We start from the raw sequence: 14,934 nt of genomic DNA on the forward strand, positions 1-14,934 counted from the left end.
ATATACGATAGATTATCATACGTCTTTGTTTTTCGTCAAATTGGGGATGAAAATTTATCTCGAATTTCACGTGTTTCTCTTTATGACACGGGAACAACAAAATCGCTTTATTTCTTTTAGATATATATTTTCACAGCGTGAGATCAACGATCATTCCGTGGATGTTCCCACTCAGGGTCGAAAGTTGATGAAAGATAAACCAAATACAACGGTCAGTCAAATTCTGAGGAAAGAGATCAATCGACTTAAACGAACCTTGTTCAAAAAAAACAGGAAGATTTTTGTTATTTTATTAACTAGGTAATTGGATATTGGTCACAGGGGTGTATCATAAAACTTGTACTCATATCAGCAGAAATACTATGAGTCATTATAATGATCTTAATGATCCTAATTTTCACAACACCGGCATCAGGATTCGCCTTTATATACATACATATATATTACGCGAACAATTTCGTGCTGTATAAAGTAGCGCGCACGCGAAGTGACCACGATTCGTGGTTGGGCTCCTAAGTGAATCGGTTTAGAGTGTGAATATATACGTCGAATAAAATCGTGTATTATTTATACCAAGTTAAAGTCTGTTTGATTGGATGGTTTCTTTTATTAATGTAAGACTCAAACTAGTGGTCAGTCAATCGTTTACTTAGTTCGTCTAGTTTTTTTGTTTGTTTGTTTTCTTTATCCAATAGTTTCCCATTACTGATTTGTATTAGTGAACAGTCAAGCAAACTTTTCTGATATATATGTATATACATATATATATACATATCTATGAGATGGTATGTGTTATGTGTTGCAGATAATTAACTCTAATTGGAGTCCGGACTATGAGGATTCGGACAATAGATTGATTCTACTTGCCGCTTCATGTATACGTAAGTACAAGATCTGGTCTTATTTTTTTCATTCCCTTCAGAATAGAAACGGAATTGAAATCCGAGCTTCCAGATAAGTTGGCGAACGTCTGTTCGGAAGTATCGATTTGAAAAAAAAATTTGAAAATAGAATCCTGCGAACCGGATCGCTGAACATTGATTAAAACCCATTGTCCAATAATTATCACAGACTGCTTGATCTAATTTACGATAACGTAATTTTCCCTCGCCAAATATAACGCTACGATTTTTTTTCTTTTATACCAACTCACATTCAATGCCCCTTAATATTGGAATTGAAAAGATCGCATCGTTTGAACTTAAGTCGAAAAAGCTCGTCCTCGTTCTACGTCTAATCATAGACACGGATTTGTGTTTCTACAGGGGGATCGAACTTCACCGATCAAATATAAGCCTGGGGAGTTATGACTATCCGCGTATAGATAGAATCGGTCTATTTGCGATTGTGCAGTTTTCGGGTACAAAACCATTTCAAGCTTGGAGAGAACTTTACGGTGTAACAACGATGTCAGAGAAGTTCGGACCAGGGTCACCGATTATTGTTATTAAATAATTTAAGCTGCAATTGGAGCGCTGCGGGTTTAATGATAACAATGGACGGTTCTACGTTCGTTTCGTTCCACGAACGTTAACAGAGCACATCCGTTTCCATTAAAATTTGCCAACTACTCGCAATTGCAGCATATCTCAGAGCGGAGCGTACCCGGTAATTCTTTAAGAGTGTAACTAAGATCCGCCGAATAATCGTGCAAACATATCCGTACTGGAATATCAATTTCTTCCACCCGACGTACTCTTTCGCATTTGTATCAACCTCGGAAAATGTACAATCTGAGGAAAATATCACCGAGATAGCGCGCGCGGATTTCATCTTGTCAGAAGAATTTTTCTATATACTTTGAAACTGCACGAGTGTCCGCTGTATAGAAATTTGCAGAATTTCGTTTCTGAAAAAATACATTTGCAGCCGGGTTTACTCAGGGTGTAGTGTCGACGCGAGGACTTGAATGAAATTTCGCCGCATTTGTTAATATCGTGGTTTACTATAAAATCATGTAATAATTAGTTTCTTCAACGTTATATTACAAGGTATTATTCATGGGCTCTACGTGTCAAGAGGAAAAACGTGATCTGGTATCCGCCTTGGGAAATTATAGCGGGTTCCAAACGTCCTCGAAGCGATTAGCCTTATATCCCTGTGAAAACTAGCGTATCCAGAGGGTACTAGGTTTCAAAGAATGACTGGTCACGTATAAGTCCGGGGAGGATGATGCCATTTCGTATAACAGCTACCAAGAATTTCCTCTTCGTATAATTTACCAGATTTCGTCACGGGCCGGTGGATTATTACGCGAAGGGGTGGATGCGCCAAGCTCGGCTATACCAGAAGCTCTTAAAATTCCTAGCAATCTGGAAGTTCCTCGAGATTTTCGTTTACTCTGTACAACTGACGTCACCAGCTGTGTATCGTTGCACACGCCCACGTTATGAATATATTCATTTACCAGAGAGAATTATACGTATACGCGAGTGTCGTTATAAAACGACTGCGCTTTTCGCGGAATCGTCGGTAATTTTTACAACTAAAATATCACGTCGCGTCAACTTTTCATTGCAATTGTCGACAACGAATATCGCTTAAAATGCTCCACAGTCAGGTAATAGATATAGTAGCACGTATTTCATTTTGTAACAGCGCTATCTCCGCGGCATGGTACAGCTCACGGTGAGATAAATACGCGTTGATCTTCTGCTTTATGGAGTTTGAGAAAATAATCGTTATTTTTCAAACCTTCGCTTTTCGGCAGTTCATCTTAGAAGCTAATCGATAAACTTCAGCTCGAGCGTTGTGCACACGTGTCGATGAGAGAAAAATATACAGATATATACAACGCGGACATGGGCTTATACGGAGAAAGTACCGAATAGTGAAGAGTAAAAAAGATAAAAAAAAAAAAACACTTCAGAGGGGGTCGTAACAGCTGCGTATACATATTTTTTCATTTCTTTCAAAGTTTTTATTGGTACAGCTTAGGACGACACGATATTCTCAACGGGTTTCACAAAGTGGTGCGAAACGAAGTGGTTCGAGTATTTTATGGATATTTATACGTCGAACATCGATTGTATATTGGTTGAGTCACGGTGCAGTATCGTTTATCTCGAGTGCGATTGAATGCTGTGGGTTTTGTTCGTGTACCACACTTCCCACGTGCTGTTATTCTTATTCCGAGTTGTTGAAACGTAAAGTGTAAGCGTGAGTAGGCTTTCATAAGTTCATCGCTGTAGGAAAGCTAGACGACGTTAAAAGGCTCCTTTTCATCCTTTGATCTTTTCAAACTTTTGTTTGACGAACACCCGAAGGTTGTTTCATCCATTGTCGGTACCTCATTAGAGGAAAGCTCCGGTAACTATGCGGATTCGTAGTATCGGTACGGTATCATAGGCGTGCCCGTGGTAGGCAATTCGGAATCGTCAATTCTAACATCTCTCGGAATAAGCTCGATGAATGAATCTGAAAAACCTCTCCGTTCGCCCTGATACAAATTGAACGAAATGAAACGAAATAAAATGAAAACCGGAATCAATCTTTTGGGGAAAAAATTTTCGTTTCACTCGTATGGCAATTTTCGTCAATATCTCTTCGGTTAAAGTGAAAGCTGAACGATCCACCCTAGTTTTCTACCCCCCCATAGATGTAGAGGGGATTTTGCCCCATCGTCGGCCGTTCCGGAACCCCCGTTCATTCTACCACGACTCATGGCCAATGCCATTCAAGGCCTCGGCCATTCATTCGACGCAGTGACGTCACGCCGAGGAGGGTTCGGGCGTGGTCTGTAACGTTTCGGTCTTCTCCTCTCCCCTCTCCCCTCTCCCTTTCGCTCATCCTTTCTCTCCCCCTGTCTCTCCGCCATCAGGACGAGGGCTGCAGGGGGTCGGACTGGCAATCGATACCCCTGGAATTCTTCCGGCGCTGGCGTCCTCCAATTCTCGTGTTTTCCATCGCCGGGGATTCCCCGTGTCTTGCAAAAACTGATTCTCAACGTCACGAGTCCGGATGTTTCCTGTAATATTATCATCTTCACTGCTTATGGGTATAAACCGTAATTGTTGATCAAAGTTTTATCGCACGTACGGTTTCGCACGAAATTACTCAACGACCCGCTTCCGAGCTTCGTTTGAGATACACAAGCCGGATATTAGTTACATGGAAAAAAGTAATATCAATCCCGAAAACGATTGTCGTTTGGGAGCCAATAACGTTGAGATTCACACTTGGATAATTTTAGCCGTTCGACAACTATGAGGAATAGAAAACGATCAATGATATACCTATTGGCGTGTGCCAACGACCTACGTCGAACGTCCAGGTAAAAATATCAGCTGTCGCATGAGGTTGTTCAACTTGATCACTGGTAATAAGTATAGCAGGGGTCTATAAATGGGTTGATGATTTTATAACGGCCACTACAAGATAGCTGAACAATACTCATGTGGTCTAAAGTCATCGCGATATTACGAGTAAAAATTCATTGCTGCTGAATTACTAGTCTTGACGTTCGTGTGATTGTGATGCCTAGAAAATAATTACCGGGCCACCGATGTAGAGTCGAACGTTATTTTATGCGGCTAACATGGAATAGGATTTGATAATCGTATACAATTCAGGCTTCATCTTTTCATAACTGCTGTGCAGTACCCCATAATAATAACTGGTGCGGCTATAACAAACGGACATAACTATTAGATGTTTGGAAAAGTTTTCGACACTCTCTAGCCGCTCATTTTTTCAACTCGCAGTGACGAGGAAATAATAACACTTCCCGGTCATTCGCAGAGGTCGTCTGTAGATCGTTCCCTCTTTTGCATCGCATAGGTCACGTTTCAACAGATTCTGATGAGGTTACTCTTAACGAGAGAACAGAATAGAAGTTATCTCGTAGACCGCTTCTCATGTTAATTAAGAGAATACTTTTTTAAATGAAATTTTCAAATTTCTCTCATCTTTGTAATGCTAAACGCGATCGCCAATCGATCAAGTTATACTATAAGATGAAATAAAATAGAATTTGAAAATGCTCAACCGGTCAGTTATATGAGTGGTTACCTCTGCGATAACAGGTCGGACATGAAAAATCTTGCTTCGCGTTGGACGGGCCCCTACACACCTCGCACTGCCGCCCTGACCGCCGCTGCATCAGCAAAGAAGAACCTCGGGTGCAGTAGCATCGTCGTCACAGAAAGCCGGAGCCCGAGGAGTCCGGTAGCGTTGCAACCTCCGCCCCCATCCGTCCGTTCCTACGAAAGCAGCACGTTTACCTTCGCGTCTAGAAGGAGCAGCTCCATCCCCAGGAGGCAGCTGAGTATCGGCTACCCCCGACCTCATCCTCGACTACAGCACCGCGGTTCGCTCGTCTCTGTCAAACGTCGCGTCAGCCTGGAGAACTGTTAGCACCAATCGTCAGGTGATTTTGTTGCAACGAAACTTGTTTTTTTTCTTCGCTTTTGGTTCAAGGTAACGTCGACGGGATATTAATGAGGGTGAATTCGGCGTGACTGGATCAAATTGATCATTTCATTCAGCGACATTCGTTAATCGTTTCAGTTTTTCAGCTAATCATTTTACCGAACAAGAACATTCGGGAAACAAGTACGACAACGTCGGATTCTTTTTTTTTTTATTTATTTATTTTTTTTTTTCTGGTATCCTCAACAACCCAATCGGAATGCATGAATTCGTTTGCGATCAATCGACGCCACCCATAATTATCACGAAATGGTCGTCTTTCGAAAGCCAACACTTCTGTTCGAAAGAAATGAGCATATATATGTATGATTCAGTTGATCGAAATAATCTAATCACTGCTGACTTCCACCAATGAACCGACAGAACGGTGGCTCAATCGGGTGCAGCTTAGACAATGTCCGAAGACTCTGACTCCATATCAGAGGAAGAACGCAGCTTGTTCCGTCCGTTTACGCGGGAATCCCTGGCAGCAATCGAGGCTCGTATCGCTGAAGAATATGCCAAGCAGAAAGAACTTGAGAAGAAGCGCGCCGAAGGCGAGGTAAGCCAGTTTGCTTAATCCGGCTCACGAATTTCCATCCGCATCCTGTATCCATCGATATTACGTGTATGATTGAAATTTGTTTTTTTTTTTTTTCATTTTTTAAGTATACTTAATGATTTCCCCTTTTCTACCTACATACATGTATTCGGAATTATTGGTCCGCAAAAACGAGTGTAATTTAACGTTGTTGTATAAATCCATGTACCTTGCGGTTAATCATGAAAATGTGTATCGTTATGTCCTTATTTGTCGATGAAACTGAAATATTCATGGCGAATCATAAATGCCAATCGATGCAAAGACGACGATCGTCATATGTATACATACCAGCTGTATACTACGTCAAAATTTATGTACAACGATCACATGGTGTCGAACGTTGTATATGTATGTATATCGGAACGAATGACAACTTGTAGCTCTATCCGATTGTCAATCTAATCTAATACAATTCAAACATTCGTCATAGCTGCCATCATGTTGCCGCGCACTACTAGAATAATTTCAACTCCCAACGGTTTTCTAATGACATTTCTCACTATTCTCTACCGTTCGTTGTTGGTTTGTTTTTTTAATTTAATTCGAAAGAATTTTATATTCCACGGTAGTGCATCATTGTCCATAGATCGATATCACGTTGATCTACATTTTTGACGATAATAACCGAGCTAATTATGATATTTCTATCAAGATTATTTCGTAATAATAACTTTTCTCGAAACCCTTGCCCGTACTAGTGGAATATTCCGTTTTTCAATTACTCCGTCGATGCATCGATCGTACACGTACAAAAAACGAAAAAAAAAAAAAAAAAAAAAGAAAAAAAAAAACTGAATCAATTATCGTTCCATTTCTCCAGATAACAAATAATTTCATTTATTCGATGCTCATATATACCGTGTATTCCAGCGCTTGCATTACGGTATGTCTGCTTACCGCTTGTAAGGTGGTCAGGATTACGCTATAGCGCTACGTGTATTCACGAACCACGATTCGACTCACCGCTACAGCGTAAGCCTGACCACCTTACAAGCGGTAAGCAGACACACCGTAATGTAAACACTGGGACATATGATACATATATATATGTATGTAGTATATAGGGGAAAGTGGGGCAAAACGTGGTACCCTCCAAAAAAGTAACGAAACAAAATTGTGATTGTCGTTGACGTTAAGTCGAAGACTATATTCCAGTTTAGATTTTCAATAGTAAATGTTTTCAATCAATTCGTTTTAGATAAATGATAAATTGTTACCATGAATATTTATTGGAAATTGAATTTTTTTTTTCAATAAAGAATGGTGTTCGAAGTCCTATTTGATCCTTTTAGAATGAATTTCGAAAAGTAGTGAAAAAAAAGAAATTTCACCAAATTTTTCGGGTACCCCATTCTGCCCCGCGTTCCCCTGTATCGATTGACGGAGAGGGCTTTACCATTGGTGTGCATAGATTTTTGATATATTAAAACGGTAATGATAAAAAAAATGATTAACATATAAAGAAAATGAATTGACAATGATTGAGTTGTGTGCATTAATGATGCCTAATACACGTAAGAGTGTATTGGGTATCTGAATACATATATTGTATAATTGTCGGAAGCCGAAATTCGAAGAGTCAAATTTTAATTTTGCGTTAAAATGTTTATCCATGCGTGTGAGCTCGATGTTTGTGATGTCATTCGTGCTCTGCCTGTGTCTCTCTTTCCCTCTCCAAAAGTCAGTTCCATTTTCAGCCCTTTGTAATATTTCCCGTAGTGAAGGAAACCTCGACGGTTGCTGCGATCGCGGAATGACGTAGGCCGTTAAAAATAGCCAAGCCTCTGGAGTGACCGCGTGAGGTTTACCAATAAATATGTACACGTACATATACATGTGTGTGAGTACGTATGAAAAATATACCCTGACGTACATAGGTATGTATGCGCACACATACATACGAGTCGGCTATTTCCTTGATAGATAATTTCCCTGAATCTTGCATACGAATCGATATTCGTGAATCGACACGCGCGATTGATCGTCCGCTAAAGCGGGAAATTTTCTTTGCAAGGTGAAGGCCGCGAGAATGGCCGAAGACATAGAAATGACGGCGCAAAGCTTCTCCGTGTGGTTGGCACCGGAGTGGTAGTACGTTATTCTGCTTCATTTCCGGTCCTAAACAATTCTCGTCAACGTCGCAGCACTCGTCGATTGATCCTTTAGCGCACGTTTATATTTATATATATATATATATATTATATAAATAAATATGTATATATAAATATGGTTGTCACGTGATGTAATCCTCGCCAAAGTGGTGAAAATCATCATTAAAAAGAAATCCATGCTTAAATACATAGGTATACTCATTATATGTATGTATGTAAATACAAAGGGTCAGATATTATTTTTTCTATTATTATACTATGTATATTATATACATACCTTACAGCTACTTTCTCGTATTTGTTGTACATGCGTCTCATCTATTCTTCTCATCAATATATCGCTATAGAAACGATCCGTTATACTCATGCAGAATTTTCATGCTGTTTATGTGTTTGTATTTGTGTAACTACTTTTTCTCCATTCTCCAATTGCAGGGAGGTTTTGGCCGGAAGAAAAAGAAAAAAGAAGTAAGATGTTGTATCATGCTAAGTAATACATTAATACTCTAATCACTCGGTCACTCACCCACCGAACAACACGTCATCCCCAGTTTCACCAAACTTACAGAATTTCACCATAAAACTACCCTCATACCTACACAGCTGCAATGTGTTGAGATTATATCAAAGTTTCAGTCGTATTGTCCAAAGAATTTTTACTACATGTATGTTAAATTCATCAAATCAACGAATAGTATCCCAGAGAGTTTCAAGCTACGACTATCGATATTCCGATTTTTTCACTTTCCATTACATATTTTCAACTTTTGAACTCTTTCCAATTGGATTCTATTGTCGCATGTATCGGTTAGAATGAATGAGAAATTCGAAAAATCCTGTGCATTGTAGCCCCCCCCCCAACAAGTTCAATGAAAAACAAACCACTTTCATATACCTATATGTACATCAAGACATGTATGTGTAGGTATATGCACACACATGTATAGTCTCTACATTTCTATAGCCTGCCTCACACTATTCAACAATCAATTATGTTACTTTAGCTAAAACAACACCTGCCTGTACTTCGATGCGCCTCTCCTAAAAATATTTATCTCTATCTTTATCACCTTCTTATTTCAATTATTTGAAAGTTTTGTCTGACCGAACTTGGATTATTTTAATTACTGAATATATCTATGCAGGGGATAATTGTTATATGTGAATCTCCAGATCTACGACCATCGGACAATTTTCATTTGAATTGTTATCCTTTGTTAAAATTGATGTTTGATATAAATATTGCAAGGAGTGTGCCTAAACAGAACGCTTTGCAATTATGCTTGTAGAATGTGTGCTATCTGCAAAGCTTGAGCGATATTATATTACATTGATATGCGTCAAGTAAATATATGGTATATAAAATACTATAACGTTTAATGTTAATATAGCATTGTTATCGATATCACTAATTATTATTGACTAGGTGCCAACGTGGAGTAGTTGCAGTTAGAGCCTTATTGCACGCCAATTAGCTCTAGCCGCAATAATTATATGGAAGCTAACAATATATAATTAATACTTTTTCTTTTGAGCTTACACAAATTAATATTTCGGTAGTTCTTAATACTCGTCGTAAATGTCCGTTGCGGATCGTTAGTTTACATTCCCATGCTGACGCGAAAAAAAGAATTTCTTCTCGTTTTGAAGATGATAAAAAAAAATATTAGGAACTACCGATCTCTATAATAATTCATCATATACCACTGCGATTATAGATAACGTTGTTCGGAATACAATTACATACTACTCTGAAGCCGAAAATAGATCACAATTTGACACATACTTTATATATTTTTAAATTGAATGATTTTTTTTCTCTTGTATATTATCATCAAAGGTCGTTGATAATTGCTAACAAAGTTTCAATACCATCGTCAGCTCTAGGTTTATCGAAATTTGACAAAAAAAATGTGTTTCTTTTTTTTCTCATTCTATCGTAAAACTTTAACGAATTGTGCATTCGTAGTATGATCGGACGGAAAGAACTAATAGATTGACTTGCAATGAATATCGAATTTCTCTTGAATCCCAATTTGGTAAATAATCGCATAAATTATTAGGGGAGATTCGATTCGCACGCGAGAAATCGTATTCTGGTGTTAACTTAACAGCCATCGCGTGTATATAACGTAAACCTTAGCTTGCATCGATTTATTCAACGTGGTTTCGTGTACATTATACATACATAGATACGCAAAAACGAATGGAATAATTATAAAAGCAATCAGAAATCTGGAAACGAGAAACTAACCACTGTAAATATAATTCCACTGCATTGGGAAAGAAAATAACAAAAAAAAAAAAAAAAAAAAAAGTAAAACTAACAGCTAGTTCGAAAAAAATAAATTAGATGCTATTTCGATCGAGCAGACGATTTGTAGAGTCGTTTTAATTTGTAGGTACGATACGACGACGAAGACGAAGATGAGGGACCTCAGCCGGATCCGATGTTCGAGCAAGGTGCGCCCATACCGGTCCGACTACACAACGACTTTCCCCCAGAACTATCCTCTACTCCTCTCGAAGATATTGATAGCTTCTACCATAATCAGAGGGTATAATATCATGATCACCTCATAGGGCATGTTGCACTCCGCACGTCTTGAACCGTCAGCCGATTATACCGATTCCAGATCAATTTTATTCAGACATCCTACGAATCAGGGTTGAAACTAACAAGGGCGCTGAAAAAACTTGTATGCCGCTATTCGTAGATTTCGGTTCTACCCACACTGTTGTTCGTTCGGAAACCTAGCAATTTGTCAGTATTTTAAATTTTGAATATTTCAATCCGGAAGAAAACCTTCCGTTGACTCGAACCTCCAGTTTGAAGGTATTTTGAAGAGCTGGAATCGTGTAATCTCAGGCGACCAAGAGGCGGTGCGGCATTCCCTCGGCGAGAAATGCCAGGCGACAAACTTGGCGTTTGTCAAAATCAGAATGTTCGATTTGACTGACTCGATGTATATCGCGTTTTTTTCCAGACATTCGTGGTCGTCAGCAAGGGCAAGGACATATTCAGGTTCTCGGCGACAGATGCGCTCTGGATTTTGGATCCGTTCAACCCAATCAGACGGGTGGCCATTTACATTTTGGTCCACCCGTTGTTCTCCCTTTTCATCATCACCACAATTTTGGTTAACTGCATACTCATGATCATGCCGACAACGCCCACCATCGAGTCAACCGAGTAAGTTTTATCCGACGGATAACATTCACGCATATCGCCCTAGTCTCGTAAAAATTTTCAAACCTACCGAAATTAAAAATAAAATCTCATTGTTAGCTTGTCTCATTTTTCTAAGCACTGCACACGAGCAATCGAAACCAGAGCATAGAAATCAGTCTCTTTAGAATCGTATAGCCAGAGTCAAGTTCTTTTGAAAATGATTCTCCATTTTTTAATGCAATTTTATACCAGCTAATAATAGAGCCAACCTTGTACAGTAATTTGGATACAGTGGTTACCTGCTATAAAACAGTCATGAATACCTCTCATTCCCCAATAAAAGTACAATGATCGTAAAACAATTTGAAAATTGCTGTTGTAAAGCCGTAAGAGTTATGAACTGTTCTTAGTAAGTATCAATTATCTCCCATAAACTTCACGAATATGTGTATTTCAAGAATTTGAACACTTTTCAAACAGAAAGTAGAACAACACTCCCGAAACACTATTGAGAAAAATAAAAACATTCAAACTTAAAATTAACGAATGAAAAATTGTAGAGATTTAACGAAGTTTCTACAGGTAAATTAAACTTTTAGTCAACGTATACAGTTTTCTTATCGATAATACACGATGATGGTAGATGTAGGGAGAACAAAATAACCCTAGATGTTGAGTAATTTGACGTGTTTTAGTTTATAGATTTCTATTATAGTCACTGATATCATAATTCATTACGTTTTGGTAAGTTGACATTAAAGTTGTTAGAAAATAGTTTAGAAATATATAAATAAATTGTCAAAATTTAAAAATTGTTCGAACTGATCACAGAAAAAAAAGACAAATTTCTCACGATCGAATGTCAATCATAATGCACCGCGAGATATTTTACGAAATATAAAAATTTCACATCGATACGAAATTCAAATGTGATTTGGTTCTGTGGACTTGCGATGAAAATGAGAAAAAATTCCGTAGATTCCCAATATAAACTCAGCTGATTATTGTTAGTGTTTGTAGTATGTATCCCCTTCGGGAGAATTCAAATTACAAAGAAAAAAAAAATGTTGATAGTAATATTTGCAAAAAAGAAAATTAAAAATAAAAATGTCTAGACGTTTAGACCTAGGGACGTATGAACGGAAGAAACTCATATTTTTAAAGCTGAGCGGTGTATTTGTGGTTTCAGAGTGATATTTACGGGCATCTACACATTTGAGTCCGCCGTTAAGGTGATGGCGAGGGGTTTCATTCTGCAGCCTTTTACCTATCTTAGAGATGCATGGAATTGGCTCGACTTCGTAGTAATAGCTTTAGCGTGAGTAGTTAAACATATTCATTTTTTTCTACCAAACCAAAAACCCCAGTATTCCAAAACGTATACAAGCGCCAATTATGAACCAGAAGCACAAAATCAGTGAACATACAAACTAGGAAAAAATAAATCGAGAAAAAAATCAATAAAAAAGAGAAAATAAATCATTTTTCACTATTGAGGTAGCCACGTGCACTGGTAGCACTTGGTGCGTAATATTTTGGAAATCAACGAAAAAAGGATTGAAAATAAGTTTCATGGTGCGACGCAGCTGCCAAGTAGTTTCAAATGTCTTCCTTCAACAATAGTTCGAATATTATTTATGAACGTTCAGAATGATTTTTTGAACAGGCGTTGGAATACGCTAAATGCTTGAGAAACTTTTCTCTTCATCAGCCCATTTTCGTTGATCGAAAATCACCATCCCTTCGAGATAACTGGATAATTCTGGAGACCGTTATGATCACGATAATTACCAGAACAGTTGAATAAAGAATTACATGTGTCGTCCAATTAACGTTAGACGTCGAGACAAGTTTCCCTCGCAAGACTTTACCATAATAAAGAAATCTCGCACTGTATTCGAAATTATGCCGGGAATCATAATCCCCTGTAACTATATATCGAATTATCTTTCAAGTTTTCTCGTGAGATTCGACTTTCCATTTAATTCCAAACTCACATAACGATCAGCGTCACTCGACAGCACTCGCCCTCCACCGTCTCTCTATTTTTTTGGTTGTCCCTGTTATTTATTTATTTTTTCTCAATTTTTCTCTCCTTCCTGTCAAACTGACTAGAATCGAGGAACTGCAATTACATTCTAAAACGAAGATGTTTCTTTCAATTACGATGATCACATATCGAGCCTGAATACGCTAATCTATAGTAATCGAGTTAGATTCCAGGTTATCATAGACCCTTCAATTGATTTGTTAAGTACGCTATCATAATTACGTAGTATCGATTATATTGTTGGACATATAAGTTAGACAATTAGTTAGGGATAGAGTCATAAACTCATATGTTAAATTGATATAATACCTTTAGTTACCACAGATAAAAGTACTATCATTGTAATTCATTGTTATAGAATAGTTCTTGAAACAAATTATTTATTACTTATACTTATTAATATTGTTAGTAGACTAGAACATTTATATATACATATATAATTGTTGATAGATCATTTATTAAAATTAAGTAATTACCTTTCCAAATGTTACATCAAACCCCACTCATAGTACCTACACTTCATACCCACTCTGATACCATAATTCTATTCGTCCCTTTCGTAACACACCACGTTACTGCAATCCACCTTGAAAACAGAAGAAAAAAAAACCGCATCAAGCTGACATTACATTATCGAACTTAATTATCGTACACATCGTACCTTGTCCATGCATGTTGTAAAAGTTCTAATTCAATAGGTACAAATCATATCCATACTATACACATATATATGCATATATATGTATATAGGTATATATACGTTATATTAAATAAGAAAGATTTTATATTTAGGCTATAATAGAGAAAGTAGAATGTTAAAGCTATTTGAAATGTGTTTGTTTCGTTTTTTGGTATCACTGTAACGTGTATGATGTTCGGGTGTATTGCAGTTATGTGACCATGGGCATAGATCTAGGAAACCTTGCTGCTCTGAGGACATTTCGAGTCCTTCGAGCCTTGAAGACTGTCGCTATTGTACCAGGTATGCTTAGCGATTAGAATAGCCGAATAGTTTAGACATAGATTTACGTCAATTTATATTTATTTTCTTTACAACACATATTATATACATAACTATCATAGTATTTGTAATATACACAAAAAGTTCACACAGAGACTAAAGTAGGTGTGTAATTTTACATATTTTGAGGTATCACATGTAACATCGTAGCGAAACAATTTCGCGATACGAGTGCTCTTTTTATTCATTCCATTTTATTATTTTATCATTAATTATGTTACTTAAGGGCTAACCATGATTCCGGTTGTTCAGGTCTGAAAACCATCGTCGGTGCCGTAATAGAGTCCGTTAAAAATCTGAGGGACGTAATAATCCTCACCATGTTCTCCTTATCTGTATTTGCGCTAATGGGTCTTCAGATATACATGGGCGTGTTAACGCAAAAGTGTATAAAAAATTTCCCAGAGGATGGCTCATGGGGTAACCTTACTGCCGAAAATTGGGAACGATTCGTCAGCAACGATAGTAAGTCATCAACATCGAAAAAGTAGAATGAAATTAACGAAACTGGATCGGTCGATACGGACATGCCGAAATGAAAATTGTTCGATTCCATTATTGACTTTT

At 37.8% G+C, this 14,934-nt stretch overlaps 1 protein-coding gene across 33 annotated transcripts in view; it reads left to right on the forward strand.

The window, feature by feature from the left end:
* Positions 1 to 457: 457 nt before the first annotated feature.
* Positions 458 to 14,934, forward strand: part of LOC105687058 (sodium channel protein para) — a 42,374-nt gene continuing 27,897 nt past the window's right edge. For 22 of the 33 annotated variants that reach the window (XM_020852904.2, XM_020852908.2, XM_020852907.2 and 19 more), the window contains exons 1-10: positions 458 to 614; positions 806 to 881; positions 5,025 to 5,368; positions 5,794 to 5,971; positions 8,560 to 8,592; positions 10,527 to 10,682; positions 11,112 to 11,317; positions 12,486 to 12,614; positions 14,237 to 14,328; positions 14,620 to 14,832. In XM_020852904.2, coding sequence (XP_020708563.2) covers positions 5,825 to 5,971; positions 8,560 to 8,592; positions 10,527 to 10,682; positions 11,112 to 11,317; positions 12,486 to 12,614; positions 14,237 to 14,328; positions 14,620 to 14,832 — 976 coding nt within the window. In that variant the 5' untranslated portion in view covers positions 458 to 614; positions 806 to 881; positions 5,025 to 5,368; positions 5,794 to 5,824. The remainder of the gene's footprint in view (positions 615 to 805; positions 882 to 5,024; positions 5,369 to 5,793; positions 5,972 to 8,559; positions 8,593 to 10,526; positions 10,683 to 11,111; positions 11,318 to 12,485; positions 12,615 to 14,236; positions 14,329 to 14,619; positions 14,833 to 14,934) is intronic. The other 11 variants (XM_048656276.1, XM_048656303.1, XM_048656229.1 and 8 more) reach the window with 1 other exon arrangement.

The sequence above is a fragment of the Athalia rosae genome, chromosome 1, assembly GCF_917208135.1.
Source record: "Athalia rosae chromosome 1, iyAthRosa1.1, whole genome shotgun sequence".
NCBI lineage: Eukaryota > Metazoa > Arthropoda > Insecta > Hymenoptera > Athaliidae > Athalia > Athalia rosae.